Raw genomic sequence first — 18,912 nt, 5'->3', positions numbered from 1 at the left:
CATAGAGTAGATTGTAAGCTCTGCAGGCCAGACAATGGGACTATTATTGGCGGTTGGGTTTATCCCTCCTTTTCTGTGCATGTGTCTGCTTCTCTCCCTCTCTCCTCCTTCCCTCCTTGTGTCTCCTCGGCCCCCATCCTCTGTCAGACACACACAGATTGTGACGTTTGGTTATGCAATGTCTGACCCACTAACACACATTCTCAGAGAGAGAGAGAAATAGAGAGAGCAAGAGGAGTGATGCCAGGAAAGTAGAGCACACAACAGGAGGAGGAGATAGAGGGAAACGCACGTACAGAAAACAACAGCTAGCCAAACGCATTGCACTGACCAGCTGCTGGGACAGGGAAGGTAAGTGACCACTGGTTTACGCTTTGATCTACCTGTATGCAAGCTTAGCTGCAGTTATATGGGAGCTATAGCAGCTGTACAGGATTAATGGAACCTAGGTCTATAAACCTTGTTCCATGTGCACAGGAAGGTGTGTATTGGGAGTTTGTAGAGTAGCAGCAGCAGGTGAGTTGTAGAATTCATCAAAGATTTTGTGATCAGCTGAAGAACCAGATAAAAAGACTCATGGTCACCATACCTATTAAAGAGACAGTCCACCTAAAAAATTAACACTTCTGTTATGGATGGGTTGTTGTGGTCAGTCACACATAGGCTATTCCTTTGGGAAGTCCAGCGGTGAGATCCCACAGCCAAAAGTTTCACCTACCTACTATGAAGTTCTAACTATTCTGCAACAGCAAGGAAAGTCTCACTCTTCCAGTTGCATTATATAGTACTTATTCTTTAAGAAAAAATGGAAGCAGCAGAATTCCGCACCTAAAAGGGCAGCTACTGGCTAACAAGGGACAAAAATTATTTTTATTTACCTAGAATAAAAAATCTAATAATGTACAACTGACTGTAAATTATGTGCCAACTCAGATTTGGCCAAAACTGTGCTGAGATGAGGGGCAGAGTCAAATCAAATTGCCAAATCCAGAAGCCAGTTGGATCTTGTAAGGGAGCCAAAGCATGCTGTGCATCCATTGTTAGAACAAAAAAGGGCAAAAGTTTGGTGTCAGCATGTGCTAGGTGAACACCTGGCTCCTGGAATTAGTTCAGTGGGGGTTTCTTAGGTGCCATGACTACCTTATTTAAGGAATTAGTTAACTGAAGGATTCAGAGGTGATTTGAGTACCTAGCTTCTGAAATTAGGCCTTTGGGGGAATAGGGAGGGTTAGATGCTTCGAGTACCTAGCTTTCAGAATTAGTTCAGTAGGTTTAGGTGCTGTGGCTACTTCTAAAAATATTTATTTTGTAGCATTTATAACTTGCTATAACTTTTAGGTTCCTGGAATTAGAGGGGTTCTTAGGTGTCCTTAATACCTTATTCCTAGAATTAGTCCACTGGGGGTCTGTTGGGTGTCGTAACTAGCAGGCTCCTAGTCTTATTTCAGTGGGGAGGTTCTTATGTGCTGTTACTACCTTACTCCTGGAATTAGTCCAGTGGGGGTCTGTTGGGTTTTGTAACTAGAAACATTTTAGAATTAGTCCAGTGGGGAATTCTTAAGTGGCATGACTACATGACGTCTGCATTTAGTCCAGTGGATAGTTCTTAGGTGCCATGATTACCTTACCCCTACAATCCAGTCCAGTGGGTATTTTTAGGTGTCATTACTAACCTATTTATATGTTACTGTTACATCTCTAATTAGTATATGGGGGGGGGGGGGTTCTTGGGTGCTATGACTATCTGGTTCCTTAACGTTGTCCACTGGACGGGTTTTGTGATCACCTTACTCCTGGAAGCAGTCCAGTAGGGGGTTTCTGTGACCACCCAGGACATATAGAAATAGTCCAATAGGAGGCTCTTACATGCCGTGACTTTTTGGCCTCCGAGAATTAACCCAGAGAGGGATGTAAGCTGGTGTAGGTTGCTCAAATTACACTTCAAACTACTTTTGCCAATATCGGTTAAACAAATAAGGACAAATGAAATTGTTTTTTTATGGATGTCAAGCTCACTTTTCCATTCCTAGACTTTTATATATAATTACTGCTTCAGACTTCACATCACATGTACTAACGCTAATGAAAGTGGGCATTCAAAGTGCAAACATAAATCACTGCATAGTGTTAGGTGCCTAATATCTCAAGGTGATTCTATTCATCAGCTATCTATTACAATCTCATGTGGGCAGGGATCTCCTCCCTATTCGTTTTTCCAATGTCCATCAATTTCAGCTACTTCCTATGATATTAGTCCATAGAAAGTCATAACATAAGCATCATATTATCTAGGAATAATTATGTGGCAGGTATCAATCACATGTAAGGTGTAGCTGCATAATAATGACATCATTACCTATTGGGATTGTTCATGAGTGTAGAGAGCAATGTTCAGACAACAGTAATCCAGCATCTAAAGTTCACTCAACTAAAAGCTGGTTAATTAGAATTGATGCATACATAGGTCTTTATTGTAATATTAATATATATTCAGGAGAATAAACAGGCGTGTATGCAACTCTGCAACAGGAGCTCTGCATCAGCTTTGCCAAATGGATCTGAGCTATTAGCATAGAACTCATAACTGCTGACTGCCATGGCATTACAGAAGCAGTCCGAACTTTAAACATTTCTCCCAGGTCCCTGGAAATATCCCTATACTTCCCAATTCTGTTCAGCAACCTAATAGATGTAACATTTTCTAGAAGTTTCTGACTTTACTGATGTGCATGCTTGCTTTGGATCAGGAACCAAGCCAGAAACAGCTAGGAAATTAGCTTTTTCAGAAGAAGGCCCGGAAATGGGTTTTCCCTGAATTCCTTTATCTATTGTAAAATACTGTTTGCATGCAAAACCCTCATTGCAAACACCAGGTTTATAATTATGGGGTGATATGTGATCATTCTCTGGTTATATGCTGACTTTGCTGCTCACACAGAGTAAAGGATTGGCAAGAGACATTGGGTGTGATTACAATCTATTTTAGGATATTGGCAATTGTGGTGAATGTGTTCCAGGGATCTGGCAGCCTGGTGCATGGCATGATCTGAGCTCTAGAGTAGCATACCAGCTGCAAATGAAACGTATGTAATATGTATTTGTTTAGGGCGTGTACCCACAATAGGCATATGCCAACTTGGACAAGCTGGAAAATACCCCAACAGAAAGTTGATGCTATGCATTGAGCTTATCGCCTGCTGGCTGCAATTGGTAAATATCAAATATTCTGATTTAATATTTTATATTTACCCCATTAAAGATTAATACGATGCTTTTAGTACTGATGATACATCAATAAATTATTACACTCCATAATACAACTCGAATATTATAGACCAGGAGAATAGTGAGAACTTCATATAGAGTATCTCCCCCATTGTCACCTGCCTGTGCTTGGGAGGGTTCCCAGACCCACATCCTGTATAATTGGGCCCCTTACTCCCAGAGGGCCCTTGTGCAGGTGTTCAAAGTTTTTCTGCAGAAATTCTTATATTAATTCCCACCAAGTTCTGATAACAGGCAGAAAAGGAGAAAACTTTTCACATGTTCAGCTTGTCATGTGAGAAGCAGCTATGCTTGCACCCCCACCAAATATGAAAACCCAGGAGCGGCCACCAGTGTGCACTGCTTGATGCCCCTCCACTGCCAGCTGTCAATCCTCAATTGCCTTACAAAAAGAGAAAACGTGCAGGCATTACTCAACAGCTCCCAACACTTCCTGAAAATATGACTTCAAGGGACAACAATTCACGTGTAAATATGTGGCACACGTGCAGGATGATTACAGATCTCTCTCTCTCACCCCCACCTTAATTGACAAATCCCTACCAGTCCTCTCTCTCTCTCCTGATCCCATCAGCATTACAAAACATGAGTAATTCCTCTAAGATTTACCTACCTTATGTAGGTGGTGGAGTGATTACGCAGCTGAGCCGCGTGCTTATTATTATGTAAACTGTATTAATTATATTATCTGCTGTTACTGAATTTCATGGGTGTCACACAAGATTCTGGGCCATGTTAAAAAAAGTTACGTAAAAAGAAGCAGTGACCCAGAACATTAAATCTGCTTATATTGTATGGTTTGCGGGGGTAAGACTTTATACATGTGGCAGGGGTTTTTACCTATGTGTACATGAATATGCATGTCAATCAATCAATCATTCAATCAATCAGACATTCATCATTTCTTTTCTTCCTTTTATCTATAAACTTTCCTTTTTTCACTATAAACATTTTCTTCTTCTTCTTCTTTCTTTCTTTTATCTATAAACTTTCCTTTTTTCACTATAAACATTTTCTTCTTCTTTCTTTCTTTCTTTCTTTCTTTTTCTTTCTTTCTTTCTTTCTTTCTTTCTTTCTTTCTTTCTTTCTTTCTTTCTTTCTTTCTTTCTTTCTTTCTCTCTCTCTCTCTCTCTCTCTCTCTCTCTCTCTCTCTTTCTTTCTTTCTTTCTTTCTTTTTTTCTTTCTTTCTTTCTTTCTTCATACATTTTTAAATAACAATAATCAAATTGCATTGCTAAAACCAGAGTGCATCAAATGACATCTAGAGAATGATTGGTTGCTATTGATATAAAAGGAGTGCTAATGATGCTAATGGTATGGTCATCTACCATAGACTGGCAATCTACACTATACTATTCTGCTCCCATATAAACTGTATTACTGGAGTACTTTTTTATTTCTAGAAACATGGGATTTGTAAAATCACTCTAGTGTATTCTGCAGTAAAGCAGCCTTGTATACTTCAGGTTTTATTCTAGGTCGGCTTAACCTTAAATGCAAAACCAAATGCTTGATTATATAAGCAGGAACTCTGAGGTACCTGCAAGCACTTCTATGAATAATCCATCTCCCTTCTTTGTGCCTGGATCCCAAGAACTCACATAACCCAAGTTTAGTTCTCTAATGGGTTTGTGCCTGGATTTTAAAATTAAATGTTCCTTTCACAATTTAGGGATTTCTCCTATGCGATTGTCTCATTGTTTTCCCCCAGAAGTCTGCTCAGGGCTTGCAGTGTACTGACAACTATTCCCCATAATGTGATATAGACAGAAAGCTTATGCGTGTGCCAGTCTGTATTTCCTATTAAAACACCCAATCTCATCATAATAATATACATAATACATATAATATAATATATTTTATTACATATATTATAATATAAATAATATACATATAACATATATGAAGTCAATCCCTTCCAGTAACCAGTTTCAGAACATGCAAAACATTTCAAGACAAAATTGTAGTTTCACTTTTCAGTATCAAGCATACAGATCAAACCTATAACCATGGGCCTGGATGGTGCGTGCCAGCGTGTGGGTATTTACACTGCCTACGCAGTACAAAGTGCAGAAATAATTTCAAAGTTCAGTGAGCCAGACAGCCAATCAGCTTTTGGACATCTGGACAAAGATGCATTCTTATTGGTTGTGGTACATTAATGAACTTTGCTCTTCTTCTTATCAAATAAAAAAAAGTGAATGGTTATTGGCATTGTGCTGTGTGCTTGGCACTTGGAAGGCATTATTAGTATCCAGGAATGTTGGACAGTGATCTGGCACTAGAAGGCTTACTCACTAACATAGTGCAAAGTCCAGAAACTGATAGCAACCAGAATACAATTTTTTCATTCTGATTTCTAAATAAAATGTTTTTTTGAGTTTGGCTGGCATAGGAGCCCAATATAATGTACAGAAGTTCAGCAAGTCAATATTTATAGACTACTCCATGGTGCTAGAAGTGCCACAAGACTGCCCATCATGTCCATTCAGTGAAGTAGGCCTGTGATTGGTTGTGTGCCTTTATATATTCTGTTATACCACTATAAATTCTATAAAAATAGATTGGACATAAAAAAAATAATAAACAGCTTTGCTGATAATCTTCCTTCTAGTCATCCAGGTTAAAAGTGGTCATGCCAACCCAATACTTCTCTTTATATAAACCCTCCCATGTGAAGTCGGCACCCATCATGGTATAACCCGGAATGCCTGGCATGAATGAGTTTGCATTGGTAAGCAGCCCGTTGGCAGAACACATCAGTTCTCTTTCAGGGAATGGCAGTCTAGTAAAATAAATGACTTCAGCCTGGCATTGAGCTGGTGTGTGGGAGCTGGCCGGTCTCTGGCAGGACACGTCATTGACCAGAATATCTTAGTGCCAGGGAACAAAGAGCAGTTGCAAACTTTGGAAATCAGATGTCAGTTATCATATAAATCTCCATTCCAATTCAATGAAAACCAAGTTCTTGCTGGTGGCCTGGACCATCTAAGAAGATTAGGGTCACCACTTTTTCTAGTGAAGAAATGCCAACATTAGGACCTGTGTCAATGGATTTTATTAGCTTCAGATTTTGCATTGTATTGCATCAAATGCACTCATCAGTAGTTTTTTTATAGGATCTCAGAAGTATATCAAACTGATGTCAAAAGCCGCTCAACAAAGGCCATTATGGTCTGTTTCCTAATAATAACATTGGCAGCAAGCCCCATTGTTACCAGCCAGATCCGTAAAATAGCTGCCAGGTGGACGTTCTAAACATGCTCCACCACGTAATGTACAAAACACCCCATCCATGCACTCACAATCAGTTCTTGCCAGAACTTTGCAAACAAGTAAGCCCATTATGCGCTTATGCAGTTATACAGTACAAGTGAAGTCGTGCCAACAGCCGCCATATTGAATCCATGGTGTACTAGGCCAGTCTGTAAATTCTAATTGGTTGCTTTGGGTTTCTACAGTTTGCACTGAGCATTTTCCTGGCATTGACTGGACTTGTTGCAGACTAATATCAATAATTAGGTGCCCGTTACAGCATATATCATGGCAAGAAGCAAGTCTCCACCAGTACAAAGCTCCTCAATTCTGCTACTGACTGTGGCATGTTGGCACCAAATGGGTTTGGTGTGGATTGAGGCAGTCCATGGCACAAAATGAGTGTCTGTTTTTGCATTTGCTGAAAGCCTGGCACAGAAAGGGTTTGTGTAGGTTTAGGGTACATAGTTTTTTGCATATTTCCGAGAGCCTGGCACTGAAGGTTTGTGGTATTTCAGGGTACATAGTGTCTGGCACTGAACATGTGTTTTAAATTTCATATTTTTAAAAGCCTGACACTGATTGGGCTTGTGGTGTTGCAGGGTATTTGGTCTCTGGCAAAGCAATATATATTTGTTATTGCATGTTTTCCAAAGCCTGGCACCGAATGGGTTTGTGGCAAGGAACAGGTCTCTGGCGGCACAGGGTACTTGGTCCCTGGCAGCGCGCCCCCAGGTCTGTTTATGAAATCCTGACCTAGTTTCCTTGCCTTGCGCTGGTTGGTCACATGGCAGGGAGACCAGGCACGTGGACTATACATGGAGGGAGGGTGGAGGGAGCAGGGTGTGTACACACATACTAACACACTGACACATATATGTGGACAAGACAACAGTACACTTCCAGCTTTATGGTTTGGGGGCAGATTAGAAAAAAAAAGTAATTGTCTAAGTAACCCTTTCTTTGCTGATTTCTAAGAACAACCTGAAAAACTGGAACTCAAAAATCCTTTGGACAAATCTTGAAATAAAAGCTGAAATCATTGCATGAGCTTTTCCATCTCAATCCCAAAACTAAAGCAGTGCAAAAAACACGGAGGGATTGTACTGTTTTATTGGTTGTAGGTTCTTGTTCATTTATAAATCATTTTTCCCCCCAGAAATATTTAGAACTGCTTCTGTATGCTAAAATTTTCAACAAACGTTTTCATCTAAATTTCACCTAATCAACTAAATATATTCAAGGTTCATCAATACATAAAGTGTTCAAAGTAATTTTCTTTAAAAACCTATTACTGAGTAGAAAACCTTGCCCACTGCCATGTTGCAGAGAAGGACTCTTGTTCTCTGCGCGGAAACAGTGGTCACACTGTGGAGGTCCTATGCTAAGTCATACCTTGCAATCAGCAAATCTCAGGCTGAGTGGGAAATGCTGGCTCTGTTTCAGCAGGGGTCACGTAGGACATCTGCAGAGACACCACTGCATTACTAGTTCTGTAGGTCAACGAGCCATATCTGCATAACATTCTTACACGTGTTTTTGTTGCTAACTTCAGGTATTACCAGTTAGGGGATGAATAGAGATTCTGCACATGGACTTTGGAGACACCTGTCTGCCTAAATGTATGTTTGTGTATACATAGTTTCGTGTGCAATATGAAAACAGATTACAAAACGAGTAATTGAGATAATTAACATTCAAAGCGAACCAGGTCAAACGTGAGTCCATTTCATGCCAGATTGCAGGGTCATATTATGTAAGGATGTTGGAGGCGGGGTTCCAAAATACCACTTTCCCAAATGTCTTCTTTTTTTATCTTCCTCCATAGGCGTGTCTGGGAGAGCAAAACCTGCCGTGAGGGAAGCAGAGAATTATTACCTGACAAAGGAGAAAGAGAGGAACTTCTCCTCATTCAAAAACAAATCCAACAGCAGAGATCTGACTCATTAATCCCGGAGAACGTGGGAGTTTTGTATTGCGGTGGTTGATCTGGTAGAGAAAGAAAGAGTGCAAGATTAAAATGCTTAAACTGCATGGTGAGCCCAAACAAGGAAAACGCACTCCTAGTCTTCAACTTTGGGGACAGTATTAGGGGACGCTATAGCTGATCTCTATCTATCCACAGTAAAGAATTGGACGTACAGATTTCTTGAGGAACACAACAGTAAATATGGAATCTCCAGTGATGGACAATTACTCACAGAGCATCTTGGAGCAAAATTCCAGGGGAAGAGTTTCAGGTAGCCCAATTGGATCTGGAACTGGTCGTCGCAAGCGGGAGTTTATCTCCGATGAAAAGAAGGATGCCAGTTACTGGGAGAAGAGACGGAAAAACAATGAGGCAGCCAAGAGGTCACGGGAAAAGAGACGCTATCATGACTTGGTGCTGGAAGGGAGGGTGGCAGCACTGGATGAGGAAAATGGACGCTTGAGGAATGAATTGTTCCAGCTAAAACTGAGATATGGATTAATTTCAGCTGCTTCATTCATGGAGGCCAGCCATGGACTGAGCAACCACAAGACTGCTGATGGGGGATCTTTGCTGTGCAACTCAAGGAATACAACCTACACATCCCCTTACTTAGCCATGAACTCAGACTCCTCAGAGGCGGACAGTGGTGGGGGTGCGGCCATGGATAGTTACTCCCCACACGGTTCCCTGTCTGACCTCTCTGATCAATCTTCACGGGATAGCCCGGTGCCAGCCACCTATGAAGAGGGGAGACCCATGGAAAATGACTATACCAATTTGTGCCCAGTGGAACACAATGCATCCATGAGATTAGCAGTGCCGCGCGGGGGTGTAATATTGTACCGAGTTGGTGGACTTACTGTGGAACCCCAGCACAGGCACATAGTGCCCTCAGATGTGGAATCACTGAAACACCACACTTCCGACTACAGTGCCCCACTGCCACGTTCCTCTATTTTTGTACATGCGGACAGTTTACAAACTTCTTACCAGCACATGGAGAAGGCCCCTGGTGTTAAAGCCTCCTTGGACCCCTTGTCTCCTAAATCCCCGCAGTCTGGGTACCATAGTGAGGACAGTGGTAGCGACGAAGGGGGATCAACCTGTTGCCCAACCTCTCAGGAGCCAGTGCATGATGTCAAACTGCCGCACAAACTGAGGTTGAAGTGGCGAACACATGGACATGAGGGGTGGATTTCAGATAAAGGTCAGGGAGTCGAGGTGCAGAATTAAATATCAGCCGGTACTTTGCTATCCAGTTATTGATGCCAAAAAGAAAAACCTGGCCACCATTCACATCTATCAATATCTGCGGTGCCACTTTGTGACTATAGCTTTAAAGACTAATGGCTGATCCTTCTATTACTGTTACACTGCTGAAATTTTGGGGGGAGGGGAGGGCATAGTGTTAGAGCAAGGGAGACTGGCACTATTTCTGTATATATGTACGTTATGTGTATAGTTAAATAAACTTGTTTAAATCTAAAGTTATTAGTGTGTGTGTATTTAGAAGTGTATAGAAAATCTTAGTTATTAAAGGTGATTGGATGAGCTATAATGGGAGGGGTTTAGACTTCGGATAATGTAGAATGAATGAGTAGGATGAGTAGGGTTATGTACACAGCAATGTCATAGGAGAATGGCGCAGATGCTTTTATTGGACCGACGTTTCGATACATCACAGCTCGCTTTCTCAGGGCCTTAAGTAAGCCAAGCAGTGATTGAAATGTTGTTTCAATGAAGCAAATACACCATTCTCTGTATTCTTTTATTAAAATTATTTTGAGTATCTGCTACATTCTTTCTACATTATTCTTAATGTAAAAAGAATGACCCCCACCTTTCGCAGGGCCCAACCTAAAAGTATGGCAGGGGCATAGAGAGCTGGAATATTGTGCATTTAGGGCCCCTATTTAGTTTATGCGCAGACGTCCATCATTTTGTTAGGTTGCCAGGTGGCTCAGTAGATCTGTGGCATTCTCCATGTGCCAGCCTCCACACTTGAAATCTATACCTTACATTGCTGAAGGCGCCACAGTATTGATATTTGTTCTGTTCAGGCTCCCCGGGCTGTTTGCAACTTTCCTTCCTTGGTGTCTTTATATAATCTGGCTGTGGCTGCTTGCGCCAGGATTTAAGCATTAGTAGGTCAGGTAGAAGTGGGTCAGATTCCTGTCCAGCTGGCAGGGGGCCTGGGATACAAAGTCAGAAGCGGGCAACACACAGAATAAACAAGAGAGACCATGGAGAAGCGTGCAGGAGTGAGGCATACAGGATCCTATCATGAAAATGATCCAGGGGTATTACACCAAACAAAGAATGATGGAATCTGGAAGTGTTATTGGAGAGCATACGTCACCTAGATACACATGAGCCTACCAGCCAGGAAAATGTTTCTGCCCATTACAGCAGCGCTGGCAATAAATATGGACTGTGAAGGCCGGTCTACACAATCCATTACTGAAAACAATTTGTATTCAATTTGTTTCCAGTCAATTATTCCCTCGCCCTGTGTAGTCAATGCTAGACCTATAAATATACAATTACAATTTGTCTACTTAAAGGAGATGTATCTGTCTCAATAATAACTCTCTTTTTACATGGATATGAAATGGGTCACACAGATACAAATGATATAAAAGTTAAATATTCTTGATTCCTCCGAAAGATTTTTTTGGCTTGTAATAAAGGGTTGCAAATATGGAACAAAACACTACAGATTTAATTGTATGGTCTGCCTTCGGGTTTCCTCTCTTTTTGAAACTCTACAGCCATCAAAACACAACAGATTGAAATGGGATGACTTTGACCATAGCATAGATTTGAGCTTGAGATATTGAGCTCTGTAAACAACACTTATTTTAGCTAATAAGGGGATTGGGGTAAATAGAACAACATGAGTATTGGGGGGGGGGGGGGCAATTGAAAAGCACAAATGTCTAACATGAATGGGCCTCCTACAGAGGTTGCAGCCTGTGGGAGAGGAGATTGAGGAAATGCATCATCCTGCATGGGTGCCAATGTCAGCAATGACCTAAAATAGGCCGTGGAGTCATGTTATGTCAGGGATATTTTTTCCCAGCTCCATTAGGTGACCCCAGCAGTCTCATACACTGAATTAGATTGTTTCCACACCCAGGGTATTCTTGTTCTTGCAGCTTTGCAATACCAATCAGTCCAGATTCCAGACACTGATGTGATTTGCCTTGTAAGGGGCTTACTGGTGGACTCGACGAATAAGCCACTTACAGGGTGAAATATGTCAAAGGTAAGCAGTTTGGGGATAGACTATGTGCCATAATAAAATGTCAAGCAGAGGTCTAGATTGCACACCTTTGTATTTCTCTTGGACCGGTGTGCATTGTTGGGTTTCGCAGAGTGGCATTGGAGCAGCGAGATCTACATGGACGTCTTTGGAATCTGTCAGCTCTCCAAAAATATTGGAAATATAATAAAAATAAATGTGCTTATGTCTTCTCTACAGTTAACCTACTTCTCTGAGATACGAGTTCTGCCCCTCCACGGACCAGTTATGTAACCGTGTTACACAATCCATCCCTTCGGGCAACACAGCGAGTACACAACGATACAGAGATCATTACAGACAGGAACACTGAGCGCCATAAGAATAAGAGAATCAGAACATTGAGACCAAGTCCAGAGGATAAAACAGAATATAGAGATACTGAAAATGTCCAGATATAACAATAATAATGAGAGAGGACGGGTATTAGATTATTGTGGGGCAATAGAAGAACACAGGTATTGTATAATGAGTGGGGGGGGGGGGGCATAGTGAAATATGTGTATTAGATAATAAAGGGGTGATAGAAAAATGCAGGTATTGGATAATAAATGGGTGGGAGGCAATTAAAGATGACAGATATTAGATAATGAAACATAGGAGTGATACAGTAGAAGATAACAAGGGAGGGGGCAAAAGAAAAGAACAGAAGCATTAGATAAGGAGGGTGGAGGGCAAAAGAGGAACACAAATATGAGATAATGAAGGGGAGGGGGGAATTGATAAACACAGGCATTAGATAATACCATAGGGAGGAAGTCTATAGAAGGATACAGGTATTAGATAATGACATGAGGGGGGGGGGGGGGGGCAGGTAAAGGATACATGTATTAGATAATAACAGGGAAGGGGGCAACAGAAGAACACAAGCATTGGATAACAATGGCAGAGACAAAAGAAGAACAAATATATTACATAATGAAGGGATGGGGACAAAAGAAAAACACAGATATTGGATAATACCATTGGGGGGGGGCAATAGAAGGACACAGGTAATGGGGGGCAATGGAAGAACACACAAATTAGGTAATGAGCGAATGAGGGGCAATAAAAAAACATAGGTTTTAGATAACAAAACAAAGGGAAAGATAACGAGGGGATGGGGGCAATAGAAAAACACAGGAATTAGATAATACCATGGGGAGGAGGGCAATAGAAGGACATAGGTATTAGATAATACCATGGGATGGGGCCAATAGAAGGACACAGCAATTGAGGAGGCAACAGAAGAACACAAGTATTAGATAACAATGGTGGAGGCAGAAAAGAAGAAGAACACAAAGATTACATAATGAAGAAATGGGGGCAATAGATAAACACAGATATTGGGTAATACCATGGGGAAGGGGGCAAAACAAGGAAACAGGTATGGGGGGGCAATAAGGGAACACAAGTATTAGATAACAAGGGTGAAGGCAAAAGAAGAGCACAGGTATTAGAATTAGATAACAGCAGGGAAGGGGCAATAGAAGGTCGCAGGTATTAAGGGGGCAATAGAAAAACACAGATATTAGAATTAGATAATAACGGGGAATGGGCAATAGAAGGTCACAAGTATTGAGGGGGCAGTAGAAGAACACAGATATTAGGTAATGAGCAAATGGGGGGGGGGCCAATACAAAAACATGGGTATTAAATAACAAAAAAAAGGTTGGGGAGACATGAGTAGAGCACAGGTATTAGAAAATAACAGGGGAGGGGGCAATAGAAGAACACAAACAATAGATAAGGAGGGGGCAATAGAAGAATGTAAGGACTTAATGTAATGGATTGTGAAGGGGGTGAGGGGGACACAGGTATTAGATAACAAAGGTGGGGGGCAATAGAAGGACAAGGTATTAAATAATGGAAGGAGGGCAATAAAAGCACACAGGTAATAATGAATGGAGGGGGGCAATAGAAGAGCACAGTTATTAAAAAATAAAGGGAAGGGGGACAATAGCGGAAGATAGGTCTCCTAAAGTGAAGGCACCAAATGCGCATCATTCTGGCTCCCTGCACCCCTGCCATTCTGCCAGTTAGGACCCCAAAATATTGGGGGTATTCGGCATTTGCCCAGCCTGCCTTCTCCTAAAACAGGCCCTGACAATCATAAAAATGAAAATGCCATCCAGGCACAATCGCATAGTGTATGCCTGGTATACGGACAAGGTCATTTTTGTCACCTGGCACAGTAGGCACCTGGCGAGAGGCGGCTGGCTGGTCCAGTGAGCCCATTAACCACAGACAGGGCTGCTCGGCCTAGTGATTGCCATGGTAACTTCTGTCAACCAAGAACCATGTACAAATAGCAAAATGTAAACAGATGACTTCCATATACAAAGCTCTAACACCAGAATACAGGGCTTTTTTTCATCCATGTCATGTGATTGTTATTTTTGTAAGCTTCGACTGATAATAACTATCATTTTTTTTTGTAAAATGGGGTTCTTATTGTGGTGTTTTTGCTTAGTAAATGTTTGGCTAAAGCCTCTGTATTTTCCTGTTCCAACCGCTCAACCCAACGCCTAAGATTTACTTTATATAGGGCATTATGGAAGAGGAGGTGTCCCATACCCCACCCTTTCTGTGTTTAGATATACTTAGTGTGGTGCATTCACCCAAGGCAAAATAAACTGAATATAAAATAAGAACAGTGGGCTTAATTTCCAACACTGACCAGTTATAAAACCATCTTTGCCCCAACTGCACCCATCAAACCCATTACAGGGCACATACCCCAGGCCAGATGTGAGTACACCCCCGACACAAGATGGCAGGACAGGAAGAGATTCTCTGATCCCGCTGTCCAAACACCAACTGATTAGCACGACCAGGACTGGCATCACAAAGACCAACCTGGCAGATTGAGCAAGCAACCCCACCAATTGCACACGTAAGGGGATTTGTGAAAACAGTTACATTTTGCTGCATAGCATTAGCAATGCCCAAGCCAGCAAAAATACCCCATAAATTTGGTCATAGGGCATTATGTGTTGTCGTCCATAGTGAGAGCGTCAGGATCTAGGAGCCAATCACCAGGCCAGAGCACCCTCACATGACATAAAGTTTGCGCCTGAAGCGCTTCCTGGACTGCTGTTGCAATGTCCTATCTGCAGGAAACCAAACTTACCTGCCTGTTATTTTTATTATTTTTAATATTATTATTATTATTATTATTATTAATAAACAGGATTTATGTGGCGCCAACATATTACTCAGTGCTGTAAATTAAATAGTTATCAATGTTTTTATGTGAATGTGCAGTTCAGTGTATGATCCCAGCATAGCTGGCTGGCGGGAATGAATGAACCATGTGCAGGCGCAGGAGTTACATCATTCCAGCCTTGGCAATCAGGATAGTTGAAGATCCCAAACCTGGAGAAGGATGGGGTCAAGATGCCAGCGAGGGAACGAGTTTAGGTAAAAAATCGAGAACAGGCAGGTAAGTTTATTTTATTGCAGAAGAGACTGGTGATGAACAACCTACCTTCTCAGTTTTTTTTTTATTTTTAAGTTCTGCTTTAAACACGCGACCTGTAGTTTCAGTACCAGTTTTAGGGCCACAACTTTCTCAAGGGCCCAGAATGTCAGAGATGCAGGGAGCTCGATTGCTGTGCATTTAGGGCCCACACTTTATATTTACCCAGGGCACCATTTGTTACGCACATCAGATTCAGACATAGCACAGGGAGAAGATTATTCGCCTGGCGGAGTTGACACTCAGAAGGAAACGGCTTTATCCGTCTCCCCCAGCTAGTTAGGTCACAACTGTGCTAAAACAATAACGATTTGATTATTCAGAGATCCAAGCTTAGCAGGATATTAATAACCTCCTCGCCCTCGCACTCTGAGTGTGAGCTAGACAGACACACGTGAATCCGCTCCGCGTGAGCCTGGGAGCACCTAACGCCTACTAACTGACTGACCTGTATATGTGAACGCGCCAGGGCGAGACAGGCTGACTCGAGCAGATTAGCTGCGGGGAGAGAGAGGAGAATCGGAGAGCAGGCAGAGGAGGGCTGACAAGATGCTGAGGGCCCTTACAACACAGGTCCATGTTTGCCATGGTATTCCTCGTACGGTTATAAAATCAATTCACATAAAATCTGTTTATGGCCCTGATTTATTAAACCTCTCAAAGGCTGGAGAGGATACACTTTCATCCATAAAGATGAGTGATCCAGAAAACCTGGAATAGATCTGGTCCAGGATTGAAAACATTTGCTAACAAATAAAAAAAGGACTTAAGAAAACCATTCCAGGTTTGCTAGATCACCCAGCTTTACTGATGAACGTGTATACTCTCCAGCCTTGGAGAACTTTCATAAATCAGGCCCTATATGTTTACTGAACAAATGATAATACTAAATCGGTGTGCAAAACAAAACAAATAAACAAATAAGTCATGCGGGACTGCTGTCTTTCAGTCCATCTTGCATGTTACTGAAGCTATGTGCTAAATGGTACCTGTATTTTTTGTTTGTGGGCCAGTCACAAAAAACTTATAGCTTATCAGCTGCTACCCCTGGTCCTTGCCAAACCACTGCTAACTAGGAAACAAGCAAGAGTAAAACCCTTGCCAATGCAATCCTCCTGGATGGAGTGGGAGGGGTCCTTCTTTAAGTACTGACATCTTAAAATAAATAAATAAAATAGGTGTTAGGTTTTTTTGTTAATTACTTTTTATGAATAATTGAAATGGATTCCTGAATGTGGACTTTAAAAAAAAAAAAAAAAGAAACATGGTGGCTGTCATTGCTGTCCTCTTACTTGTTCAAATGCTAGTTGCTTGGCTGGTATGCTGATCCCTTGACCGATATACCCTGAAGAAGCAGGAAATTACCCTTGAAACGCATTGGGATATTAGCCTCTGTGTTATTCTAAACTGCATCCAAAGCATGGACCACAATTGATTTGATTTTAATGTTGTATATATTGAATTATCACATGTACAACATTTCTTTTAAATGTATGAAATAAAGATGCAATGATTTTTTTATAATCTATTTTTTTTTTAAATCTGCATATGTTTTGACACCTAAAACCTTACTGAACTAACCCTGTTGTGGGTAAGGAAGGACTCCTTCCCTTTATTGTTTCTAAATGTACTTTGACTGATCTGCGCACAAGTTCCAGGTCAAAGAAAGTTATTAAAGTCAGTCGATCAGCAGAGTACCCAGACAACATTTTAGGAGGAAGACCATAGTGGCCAATGTGTTTCTCCTAGGAAAGGTTCTCTTTAAGTAACTGAAATGGGTCAGGCTGTCAGGTCCAGGCTGTAAATGAAAATAGAATCTATTTACAGGAAGAACAATGTACACAATTACACAACTGGTGGAAAAATTACACAATTCCTGGCTGGCTTCCAGTCCAGCGAACACGAGACCTGCTTGTCACCTGTAACAGGTAACTGGCCGAGCCTGTATCCCAAACAAGCTGCCAAGGGAGAACAGGAACACCTGAAATATCTGGATGGTGAGCCAACCTGTTGAACCAACAGGTTTATGGAAAAAATAAATGAACCGTTCAGCATGTGTAGAAGTTTAAACCCTACGTGCTCTAACATACATTTTACTTCAAGGGATGTTCTAAAGATGAGCTCCAGGATCTCATAGAAGCTTTCATGTGTTAATGTAATTTTATAAATTGTTTATAATGTTCTTATGATTAATGTTGGCTGACCATGCCAAGAAAGGCCACTTCTTTTATGGGGTAGTAACTGTCTTCCAAATGCGATGACGTTTCACCATGTTGTCAAATGCAACCATGGTGAGGACTATTGGCAGCTGTGCCGTCAAACATGGTGCAGGCATGGTCATCCAGCTAGGGTTTACTCTATGGAAAGCCTGTCACCAAATCATAATTTCAGACAAAACAGATATTCCATGTGAATATTTGTGCATTCAATGGGCCCGATTTATTAAAGCTCTCCAGGGCTGGAGAAGATAGACTATTATAAGAGCACCTGGGTGAATGGATTTCTAAAAAAAATTTGCTGTTAGTTGGGAAATGTTTTCAATCCTAGACCAAATCCTTTCCAGGTTTGCTGGATCACCCAGGATCACCCAGGCTCAATGTATTTTAGGCTTCCTAGCCCTGAGACTGCAGTTGGGTTCCTGCCACCTTGGATGTGATGTCAGCAGACCCAGTGATTTTCCTCAGTATTCACATTCAATTTTGAACATACATAGTTAAAATGTAGGGTGTCCAGGAGAAGGAGAAAAATTTGACCTGCACAAAAATCAATTAAACAAACATAGAAAGGGCTATGATTTGGAAGGAGGGAGAAAAAGGGTAGTTGGGTTTCAGCAGCTGCTTTCCTCTCCCTCTTCTCTGCTGCCATGTAGTACCCACGTGCTCTGACATGGGCATACGTCAGCCCACCAACCTCATCAGCACATACTTCAAAGTGTCCAGGGCACAGCCGGAAGTTGGCTGCAAAAGTTTGTCCATACAGCAAACATGTCTGCCATGAGAAAGTGCGGAAATAGCTGCAGAAGGAGGCTAATATCAATAGGATCAACGTGAGGCCATGCCATGTCCAGGAGGGACCCCAAACTTCCATGTTCATTATAAGAGGAGGGCATTGACCTTCTTGTATTCACTTGCTTTGTGTTCACTGGCGCAGTATTTGCAGTATGAAGAATGTCAGGGTCAGCCCTAGGGCTCCTCCAGAATTCGCCAGGGGTTCCTCGAACATTCTTTGATGTCCTGAAGGATGGTCTATGAGCTGTTAAGCTAGGGCTCTCTTTACCTGTGTGTAAGGTATTCTTCTCACTGGCAATCCATGCAAACAGCATTGTCCCCATTGATTATATTATAAAATATATATATTATAAAAATATAGCAGGAGTTCCCTGACAGCCCAAATGTATTTTATGGGCTCCTCAGGGGTAAAAAAGATTGAGAAAGGCTGTGTTAGAAGAAATGTATATGAGAAGCTGATGTAGACAATGTTATGGTATTTCCCCATTACTAATATAAAATGCCCATTTTATGCATTATTATGATCAAACTAAAGATGAGCTCTCGTTCTGTTTTCTGCATTTCCTTGCTGTTTTGCAAACACGTGACAGCAGAAGTCACTTGTAGCAGCTTCTCCAAAGCTTTCCAA

General features: G+C 41.5%; 1 protein-coding gene across 1 annotated transcript; it reads left to right on the top strand.

Moving 5' to 3' along the window:
- The first annotated feature begins 222 nt into the window (after positions 1–222).
- LOC140322876 (uncharacterized) lies at positions 223–9,999 on the top strand. The gene is made up of 2 exons (XM_072399500.1): positions 223–351; positions 8,369–9,999. Exon 2 carries the CDS (start codon positions 8,711–8,713, stop codon positions 9,743–9,745), a length of 1,035 nt encoding a protein of 344 aa, XP_072255601.1. The 5' UTR covers positions 223–351; positions 8,369–8,710; the 3' UTR covers positions 9,746–9,999.
- The last annotated feature ends 8,913 nt before the right edge of the window (positions 10,000–18,912 follow it).

Source organism: Pyxicephalus adspersus, chromosome 2 (genome assembly GCF_032062135.1).
Source record: "Pyxicephalus adspersus chromosome 2, UCB_Pads_2.0, whole genome shotgun sequence".
NCBI lineage: Eukaryota > Metazoa > Chordata > Amphibia > Anura > Pyxicephalidae > Pyxicephalus > Pyxicephalus adspersus.
This window is presented reverse-complemented; position numbering and strand designations above follow the sequence as displayed.

Bases quoted from the DNA above. Each gene is read 5' to 3' on its own strand.
- LOC140322876 (XM_072399500.1), top strand. From the start codon at position 8,711: ATGGAATCTCCAGTGATGGACAATTACTCACAGAGCATCTTGGAGCAA.